Here is a 10,476-nt window from a genome sequence, read left to right as displayed (position 1 = left end):
CTGCAGGAAACACACCAACCAGAGACCAGAAGGTAACCCCACCCTCACCACCCTGACCAACCCTGACTGCAACCTTCAGAGTCGTGTGTGTGTGTTTCAGAGGTGAGGAGGTTCACTCGAGGAGACAGAGAGTTCCTGACCAGACTGGCTCCTCCCCTTCAGCTCACCTGTCTGCACCTCCACCCTGACTGAGCTCCACCTGCTTCGTTCTGACTTCATCTGTTCTACATGTTCGTACAAATAAAACTTTATTGTTCCTCCTCCTGTCACATTGTATCTCACCTTCACTGACCCTAACGCTGGTGATCAGGGTCAGAGGTCACACGAAGCTCTCTGGGTTTAACCTCACACGAAAGGGGCGTCGCTGTCATCATCACAAAGGGGCCTATAACAGGTCATGTGACCCTTCTACAGGAAGTGATCCCTGTGAGTGGCGCCCACATCAGAGACGTTCTCAGATGGTGATTCATCAAACCTGCACCAGTAAAATCTGACAGTAGAAGGATGATGAGTGAAACTGGTTAATCTGGTGTTTGTGGCACAGAAGGTTTGACCTCCACTGTGTGACACGGGTCAGACTCCAGCTGGGCCTGCCGCTCTCAGCCTCACTCTGAGGAAGCCTACAGTCTGTCACAGTGGAAACTACACCGGGGGACCCCATCCTTGGGGTGGACCCATTTTTGTTTTAGCGTGTTTTGGGGTTTAAAAGCCACAGAGACGCGGTGCTTAGGAAAAATGCATTTCAGCTGTGCTGATGCTCCTGACACGTATAAGACTGGGGAAACCTGCATTCAGCTGGACCTGAAAAACACTATGTCCAGATAAACACAATCAACTTTTGGAGAAAAATAAAAGATTCTTCATCAGACTAACAACTAAAAACATGACACTTACCTTAACAGTATGGGCTACATCAAATATATTCAAGACCGACAACAACACTTCTCACTGCTGCTAATTTTAACAAAACTAAACAAAAAGTAGAAAAAGGCAATTCACCAAGTCTTGAAAAGTAAAACTGAAAAATAGAAACACAGAATAAAATAAAGCATCCATCCAGATCTTTACCACCAACAACATAAAATCTATCTTAATTAAATGGCCAAATTCTCCAATAAATTAGCAATAATAAAGTAAGAAAAAATAAGACATTCAATTTATGGACGCTCAAATTAACAGAGCGACATTAAACGCACCTCATTGCCTGCCGTAGCGTTCTTCGCAGCTGCACTTCACCTCAAAGGTCGGTTAATACATCGGATTGAACTTAACCAAAGTCCAATTAAAGGAAAATAAATGTTTCTAACAAATACAATGAAGAAGATTAAAATAATTCACTGTCAGTTACTGTCGCTGTGAGTTTGACGAGGTCAGCTGCTTCATTTGGTTCTGCCTAAAGTTCTCTCAGTGATCCAGTGTTTATATGATAAGATACGTGTTTAATGCAGAAAGTTGGAATTACAAGTTGGTAAGAAGCTTTTTAACAAAGGTTTGATTTAAGCTTTAAGTTCAAAGGTGAAAGAAATTTCACGTTTGATGAAGGAAGATCAAGGCTAACAAGGACATAGGTCAAAGGTCAAAATAAGGTAAGGTGAGAAAATATAATAGATATATATAATCAATCAATAAGGTGAAAATATCAGATAAAAGGGTTTTTTTTGGTTATAAGGAATAAAGAGGTCAAAGGTCAAAACAAGAGACACTGGTAGAGACCTCAAATCATTGTTACTGAAGAAGGAGGAGTTCTTTAACAGTACGACATTGATAGAGTTTGTTTGTGTGTTTGAGAGTTCAGACTGAAAGGGAGCGCACAATCGTGTGTGTGTCTGCAGCTGTTGTGTTGTTGCTGCATCGTTGCCTCAGGGGGAAAGTTGTGTGTGTGTTATGCAGACTAGCAGAGACTGCAGCTGTCAGCAGCCACACACACTTTCTATTCTTCAAATCAAATCACAGTGAAACATGTTCACTGACAGCTCAGCTTCAGCATCGTCTTCATGCTGTGACTGCAGCCGTTCAACTCTGTTTGTCTTTAACCCAAATCATCACAACATGCAAATATAATCATCAAAATGATGTGACTGGAAGGATGCAGCAGTCTGTGCTCCACCTTTCTCCTCCACACCTGCAGGTGGAGAACATGGATGCATGAATCTCTACAGAGTTCTTTGAATATTATCCGTCTCATCAGTTTTCAGTGAACAAAACTCCTCACAGAGCCAAAATAAGCAGTTTGTATCCAACATAACTCAGCTGGACTCTGATGCTCCGTATAACAGCCACACATGAGTCTGGATTCACTCAAAGCATTGAACAAACTTTATTGTAAATGAAGCTTTTGGACATTTGTTCTCTGATATTTGCTCTTCAGCTCGAGTCTCCATCAGTGGGAACATTTCCTGATTCAACTTTTCTTCTGTTCAAATCAAACTCCATGAGAATCAAAGTGTGAATCAGAGTCCTGATGATCAGATTCTATAGAAACATGGAGACTGTAGAGGATTTACACTCAATATGTTCATTTGTTCCCTTCAAGAAAAATCAATCATTCATCCAATAAAATCAGTCATTGATCAGTTTGATTGACAGGACAGATGATCAGAGGTGCAGAGTTTTTACCTCCATCATTGGTACGGGGATTGAAGTATGGGTGGAGTTTGTGAGTGAAGGAGCAGCCAGTAAAGGAGTAGATCAGAGCTGCAGCACCTACATCATAAAAGGAGACCAGACCCTCCTCATAATCCACAAACACCCCCACCTTCTCAGGACCAGGATGAAGACAGAGGGGGACTAGAGGGTCAGCAGCAGCTTTGTACTCATTTCCATTTCTCAGCCACACAGTCCAGAAACCATCCTGAGGTCTCGCTGTGATTCCTCCCTTCCTGTTGATCGACTCTGTGGCCACTCCTAAAGTCCACTCAGTCTTTCCTTTAACCTGAACCTCAAAGTAAAATCTGCCTGAAGAGAAACTCTGCTCTCCTAAAACACAAACACAGTAAGAAAATCTCTCTGGGTTGTCTGGAAGTTTCTTCTTCACATCACTATGATAAACTTGTTTTCCATCATCAGACAGGATGAGATTAGGATGAGCTGTATCAGGATCCAGAGTCACATCCACCTCATGCTGCTGCACCCTCTGCAGCTCAGCCTCAAACAGCTTCTTCTTCATGAGTTTCCTGATTGTCTCCTCCAGCTGAGCCACAGCTCTCCCCACAGTCCCCTCATATGATGGTGGATGAACTCTGACCTCTGTCCAGTCCTTGCTGGGTGGAGCAGCTTTCAGGGAGGAGAAGCTTTGGAGGAGGTGGAGGTGGTCTTCAGAGCGTGAGAGCTGCTCCACCTCAGAGCTTCTCTCCATCAGCTCAGAGATTTCCTGTTCCAGATCTTTGATGAGACCTTCAGCCTGTTTCTCTGTAGCTTCCTGTTTGTCTTCGATCTCCTTCATGAGCTCCTTCAGGCGTCTCTCAACAGACTCCATCAGAGCCGTGAGGACCTGAACACCTTCTGCTTTCTGTCTGTCTGCAGCATCTTTACTCATCTTCACCGACTCTGTGATCTCCTGAATCTTCAGTCGTCTCTTCTGGATCATCTGCTGAATCTCAGCCTCTGTCTTCTCCAGCTCTGCCTTCTTTCCTTCATATTCTTCTCTCAGAGGAACAAACTCGTGGTTCTTGTGGTCTAAAACAGAGCAGAGCGTGCAGACACATGTCTGGTCGGTCTTACAGAACAGCTGCAGGAGGTTATCGTGCTTCGTGCACATCCTGCCTTCCAGGTTCTCCACAGCATCAACCAGCTGATGTCTATTCAGACGTTTCAGTGTCAGATGAGGCTCCAGGTGAGTCTGACAGTAGGAGATCTGACACACCAGGCAGGACTTCAGGGCCTTCAGTCTGGTTCCAGTGCAGACGTCACAGGGAACTTCTCCTGGTTTGGCAGCTTGTTGCTCTGAGCTGCTGCTGCTGGCTTTCTGCTGAGCTTCACGTCTGAACTGAGCAACCATCTCAGAGAACAAAGTGTTGATCTTCAGCTGAGGTCGAGTGTAGAAAGTCTCTTTACACATGGGACACTGACAGCTCTGACTCATGTCCCAGTGCTGACTGATGCAGGTTTTGCAGAAGTTGTGTCCACATGGTGTAGAGACTGGATCAGTGAACACATCCAGACAGATGGAGCACAGAAACTGATCTTCAGATCGCAGATTGCTGGCAGCAGACATGTCTGCACTCTGAGGGAGAAAGAAGAGAAACATTTGATTCAAAATTCACTTTAAATTTCATTTTACAAAGAGAGAAACAAGCGTCAGTAGTCTGAGGAGCTTGGAGAGAAAAGCGTCTGGACTTCTTTAAGTTTCTTGAAGACGTTTCATCAGAGAAGCTTCTTCAGTTCTCAGAGTAACTGGTGGAGACCCAGCAACACACTCAGACACAAACTGGTTCATCCAAACACAAACCTAACATCGTAGTGTCTGCTGTACAGTGCAGCGTCCAGATGAACAGGATCAACGTTTGGGGATGAAGATAAATACAGTCGTTACAAAGATGTGAAATTGTTTCTCTGACTGTTTTACAGAAGGTCCAAGATTCATCCAGATCATTTGTATACTTGAATAAATCAGTTTGTTGGATATATTCCATCAATTACTGTGAAGTAAACTTCAACCTTGTTGGTGACTGAATACTTCTTATTGTACGTCCAGATCAACGAGCCATTAATATTAAACAGTGACTGTTCCAGTAGAGCTGACAGTGAGGAGGACGATGAATCACAAACCTAAGAAATGTGTTATTAACTGTTGATCCAGTATTTTAATGGCATTGATGAGAACATGTTTATTCAGAGGTGTCTGTATATTTGGTCCATTTGTGCGTCAGTAAAAACTGTCCTGTTTTCTCTCACAGATACTGGAACATCACAGCTCCTCACAAACTCAGGATGTGGAAGAAGATGAACTTTTCCAGTCACTCGCTGGGATACATCATTCATGTTATTCTGGATCCTCAGAAAACATTGATTTATTTTTGTGTTTCATATATTTGTTTGTCCAAATCAAAGATTGATGTTAGTAGAGAAGAAGCCACCATGATAAAGCCTGTGTGTGAAAATGAGATCAGTGGATTTGATCAAAATCACATTTAAGGAGGAATTCTGTCCTCCAGTTTGTTTAAATTTGTCATGATCCTGGGTCCTTTTGACCCAGCGTTTTGTGTTTTCTCTTTGCGATTTTGGTTCTGTTCTTCCTCTGGTTAGTGTTTACTCTGTTCTGCCCGTGTGTTCCTGTATCTAGTCCGCGTTTCTTAGTTTGTGTCCTTTCATGTGTAAGTTCCTGTTTTATTGTGAAGGTCTGTGTCTTATGTGAGTGTTTTCAGTTTGCCTCCCTAGTCTCGTCATGTTAATTACTCCCAGCTGTGTCCCCACCTGTATGTAATCCCCCTGTGTTCTCTGAGTGTATTTAAGTTGTGTCTTCTGTCATAGTAGTTGCTGGTTCGTCTGTGTTGTTTCCCCTCGGTCTCCCTGCGTCTCTCCGTGTATAGTTCTCCGGATCTCCCTGCATCTTCGGTTCTGGTTTGTGTTGTTAGTTTTCCCAGTTTAGGTTTCAGTTTCATGTTCCTAGCGCCTTTGTTGTTTGCATTTTTGTTGTTAATAAACACTCACCTGCACCAGAGCTGCCGCCTTTTGGTCCTATATAATTCCACACGGCTTGCCCCCGCAAACCGTGACAGAACGAACCAGCCTCCATGGACCCAGCGGCAGTAAATCCGTCCGAGGAGCTCCAGGACGACATCACATACAATGTGGAGATCCTTCTCAGCCTATGGCTGGAACATCCCCCGGAAGAGCTTCGCCGCGCAGCAGAAGACCGGCTGCAACGGCTCTTTTCCGGCCTGCCATGGCTATTGGACTCGCTTCCTCCGACCATGCAGGCTTTTCTCCGGCTCACACCGCACCTTCTCTCAGCCACTCCTGCCTCGCTGCCCGACTCGCCGGATGTGATCTTGCCCGGCCCGTCGGAGCCGTCTGCGGGGAGGAGACGCCAATCGCGCCGCAAGCGCGCCACCCCACAGCTGGACGTTCGGACTTCTAATTCGCCGGCTGTGGTGAGTGAGGACTGTTTTTCATTTTCGGACTGCATGACTGTTCATTCAGGGGCTGCGTTTTGTGTGGCGGATATCAACGCGAGCTGCTTATCGCCTGTGCAGCTACCGGCAGCTAAGTTAGCTCCCCCGCAGCCACTCTCAGCTCAGTTTCCTGTGCTTCCTTCAGTTCAGTCTCCGGTGCCACCCTCAGTTCAGTCTCCTGTGCCACCCTCAGTTCAGTCTCCTGTGCCACCCTCAGTGCAGGCCCCAGTAGCTCCAGTGCCGCCTGTAGCGCAGGCCCCAGTAGCTCCAGTGCCGCCTGTAGCGCAGGCCCCAGTAGCTCCAGTGCCGCCTGTAGCGCAGGCCCCAGTAGCTCCAGTGCCCCCGCTACCCGTAGTTCTGGCTCCAGCATTACCGGTTCCACTCATTCACTGCATGCAGGGAGAAAATTTAAGGTCCAGTCAGGGAGTTTCTCGCACTTTAGCTGCTTCAGGCACCGTTCTGCACTCCAGGGCTTCCCCAGAGGCTAGGTCTCAGTCCCCAGCTGATTCTGGACCCCTGAAGATTAAGCAGCCCTCAGAGAACAACTCCGTGTCAGTGCTGTCTGGGCAGGGCCAGTGCTCAGCACAGCATCCATTGCCTTCGTGTCTGCCAGAGGACTCCATGCCTGCTGGCTTTGTGATGGCTTCTGCTGGAGGGTCCGAGGGACCGCTCCGGCCTTTGTCTTGTGTCTCCGCTGGAGGGTCCGAGGGACCGCTCCGGCCTTTGTCTCCTGTTTCAGCTGGAGGGCCCGAGGAGCCCGTCCAGCCTTTGTCTCCTGTTTCAGCTGGAGGGCCCGAGGAGCCCGTCCAGCCTCCTGCTTCGTCAGCTGGAGGGCCCGAGGAGCCCGTCCAGCCAGCGCCAGCTGCAGCCTCATCGCCAGCTGCAGCCTCATCGCCAGCTGCAGCCTCATCCGGTCCGGCCTCATCCGAGTCTTCGTCCTCGTCTGGTCCGGCCTCATCAGAGTCTTCGTCCTCGTCTGGTCCGGCCTCATCCGGTCCGGCCTCATCAGAGTCTTCTGCTACGCCTGGTCCTGCGGCCTCTGCTACGCCTGGTCCAGCTGCATCCGCTACGCCTGGTCCAGCTGCATCCGCCTGTGCTTCTGCTACGCCTGGTCCAGCCTGTGCTTCTGCTACGCCTGGTCCTGTGCCCTCCAAGCCTCGGCCGGGGCGCCTGACACTTGGGCGCCGCCGCTGCCTTCCGCGCGGCCGGCCCCCGGACCGCCATCGCCCGAGTGGCCGCCGCTGCCTTCCGCGCGGCCGGCCCCCGGACCGCCATCGCCCGAGTGGCCGCCGTTGCCGTCCGCATGGCCGGCCTCCCGAACTGTATCCACGTCGCCGCCGTTGCCGTCCGCACGGTCGGCCCCCCGAACTGTTTTGGACTCCTGTGCTGTCGGCCCCCTGGCCGGCCCCCCGAACTGTTTTGGACTCCTGTGTTGTTGGCCCCCTGAACTCTTCTGTTTTGGACTCTGTTTTTTCCTGTGTTTTGGTGTGCTTCGTTTCTTTTGGTTTTGGGCTCGTTTTTTGTTTTTGTCTTTTGGCCTTCTGGTGCTCCGGTTTTGTTTTGCTTCGAGCCCTCCTTCCTGGGCCCCCGCCGCCCGCCCTGGTCGGGTTGTTTTCTGTTTTTTCTGGCTGTTTCTTGTTGGGCTGTCTGGAGCCAGCCTTTGGGGGGGGGGGGGGGGGGTACTGTCATGATCCTGGGTCCTTTTGACCCAGCGTTTTGTGTTTTCTCTTCGCGATTTTGGTTCTGTTCTTCCTCTGGTTAGTGTTTACTCTGTTCTGCCCGTGTGTTCCTGTATCTAGTCCGCGTTTCTTAGTTTGTGTCCTTTCATGTGTAAGTTCCTGTTTTATTGTGAAGGTCTGTGTCTTATGTGAGTGTTTTCAGTTTGCCTCCCTAGTCTCGTCATGTTAATTACTCCCAGCTGTGTCCCCACCTGTATGTAATCCCCCTGTGTTCTCTGAGTGTATTTAAGTTGTGTCTTCTGTCATAGTAGTTGCTGGTTCGTCTGTGTTGTTTCCCCTCGGTCTCCCTGCGTCTCTCCGTGTATAGTTCTCCGGATCTCCCTGCATCTTCGGTTCTGGTTTGTGTTGTTAGTTTTCCCAGTTTAGGTTTCAGTTTCATGTTCCTAGCGCCTTTGTTGTTTGCATTTTTGTTGTTAATAAACACTCACCTGCACCAGAGCTGCCGCCTTTTGGTCCTATATAATTCCACACGGCTTGCCCCCGCAAACCGTGACAAAATAAGCTTTGGGATTAAACAGCATCATCTATGTTTGTGTCTGATGACATGTTTGATCCAGGTCAGCTTGAATATCACAGCTGATGTGTGGAACTCTGACATGTTTAAAGCCTGATTATCAGGATGATTCAAACACATCTGTTTAAATAATGAGATTCATGTGAGGATCATCTGTGACTCTTACAGGATACACTAAGTCAGATAATCTTTGTAAAATGTGTGAATGACTTTTTGAAGTACTGACCAAAATCTGCTGGTTTACAGTGTCAAAGGCTTTATATCAATAAAGAATAAATAGGTGTTTTCACATCTGTAATCCTTATGATCAATCAGATCCAGAATCAATCTAATAGGAACAGGAAGTGATGAATAACCAGGAAGTGTGGAGTCAGTCTGAAGTCCAGAGCACAGCCTGAGTCCACAGTCCTGAGCAGAGCCACAGTGAGACTGAAGCAGCAGCTCGATGCTCCTACAGTGGATCTGTGGTTACATGAGCAGATTTCTATGGATCCAGTGTGACTGTGATGAGTCCTGATGAAGTGAACAGAGTGAAGATTTGTGTAGAAACAGGAAGTGTGATCAGCTGCACTCACCACTGTTGCTGAGAGGAACCTGATGGACTCCAGTGAATCTTCTTTTAGAGACAAACAGGACTCGACTGCAGCTCTGCTGCTGCTCTCTCACACTTTCACTTCTGCAAAATGACGTTGAGCTTCTTGTTTTTCAGCTGTTGCTCCGCCTCTTCTTGCCTCTCCCTTTACAGGAATCAGCCGGTCTGTACTCAGTGACTGTGTGCAGCGGGTGGGAGGAGTGAGGAGTGGTGTGTGGGTTCACACAGTAATGACGGCCTCAGGTGATCAGGAGAAACTACCTGGATTTCCTTTTTCCACAGCAGACTGAGAGCTTCAGGTGGACCCTGAAGGAGGTCTCAGACACAGGTGGTAAAAGTACATACAGTCTGTACTGAAGTAGAAGTACTACTGTTAAAAATACTCCAAGTACTAATTCAACTTCTTTACTCAAGTAAAAGTAAAAAGTACTGGCTGTGAAATGAGAGTAAAAAGAGCTGATTGAAGAACATTTCTAACACGTGTTTATACAAAGCTAACTGAACCATGTGCTGCATCAACGTGATAATAAAATAATATTATTCACTTTGTTTCTAATAAATATTCCCAGCTTGAATCAGACAAGTTGAACATGAGCAGAGAAAAAGAAGGAAATCCAAATATTCCTGTGTTCAGTTTTCTCCATTTACAGGCCGACTGTGCCTCTAAACAGGAACATGAGCAGGAAGAGGCTGAAGTGGATTCAGCAGGTGGAGGATGCCTAACATCAGCTGGAAAGATTTACTGTGACGTTTGTTTGCTGTTTTCGCCTCGTGCACGAGAACATCACCAAATAAACTCCAGACAGTTTTTAATATTTCACTGTTCAAGAGCAAAAAGACTGACGGACTGTGTTTAAGGCCACCTCACAAATGTCACACATGAAATATTCAGTGTTTATTTGCTGGTTTGTTGGCAGCAGCTCCTTAAAGTCTGTCACACATCTGTTTGACCGTCTCCAGTTAATCTGAGACACCAGTTAATCTGCAACACCAGCATCAGGCGGCTCAGCTGATCTCTGGTGTGTAGCTGCCTGATGCTGCGGTCCCATTCCTCAGTGAAAGCAACAGCAGAACAAAAACTCTCTTGAGCCACATGTTTGAAAAGAAAGCTTTTAAACAGATGAACACACTCAGTAAACTTCAGACTTTGGACAGACCTGAAGAGATTTCATTTTAGAGTCAGTCAGTGAGAGCATCCAGCACACACTCTGTTACTGTGTTATAAGATAAATGAATGCTATGAGTGAGTGAAGGATTTCAGCGTTTGACTCACCGAGGAGCAGAGACACAGATGAAGTCTTCATGTTGTCGGGACGACGACTGGCAGCAGAGTGACACCTTCAGCTTCACCACTTCCCTGTCAAGATCATCACGCTGCTGCTTCTGGACAGCGAGGACGAGGAAGAGCTGGTGATGCGCAGTTAGCTGATTTGGATCAAAGCTGGCTCCTTATTTGGTACAGAGGAGGGAAGTAGAGGGCGGAGGTGGCTGTGAGCTGGGGTTTAAGAAGCTGCTGTA

The 10,476-nt window shown here is 47.5% G+C and overlaps 1 protein-coding gene across 1 annotated transcript; it reads right to left on the bottom strand.

Annotated features, from left to right (window-relative positions):
- Positions 1–2,406: 2,406 nt before the first annotated feature.
- On the bottom strand, positions 2,407–4,334 carry LOC147333694 (E3 ubiquitin-protein ligase TRIM21-like). Its single transcript, XM_086268976.1, has one exon. The coding sequence runs from the start codon at positions 4,244–4,246 to the stop codon at positions 2,564–2,566; it is 1,683 nt and encodes a 560-aa protein (XP_086125102.1). The 5' UTR covers positions 4,247–4,334; the 3' UTR covers positions 2,407–2,563.
- Between the last annotated feature and the right edge of the window lie 6,142 nt (positions 4,335–10,476).

Source organism: Aulonocara sp. 'chitande type north' Nkhata Bay, linkage group LG3 (genome assembly GCF_057382095.1).
Source record: "Aulonocara sp. 'chitande type north' Nkhata Bay isolate Kocher_YH1m ecotype deep benthic linkage group LG3, A_spYH_male_GT1.1, whole genome shotgun sequence".
Classification (NCBI taxonomy): Eukaryota; Metazoa; Chordata; class Actinopteri; order Cichliformes; family Cichlidae; genus Aulonocara; species Aulonocara sp. 'chitande type north' Nkhata Bay.
The sequence above is the reverse complement of the archived record's forward strand: the minus strand, read 5'-3'. Positions and strand labels throughout refer to the sequence as shown.

What these genes read in the sequence shown, in the direction of transcription:
- LOC147333694 (XM_086268976.1), bottom strand. Translation starts at nt 4,246, where the DNA reads ATGTTTCTCTTCTTTCTCCCTCAGAGTGCAGACATGTCTGCTGCCAGC.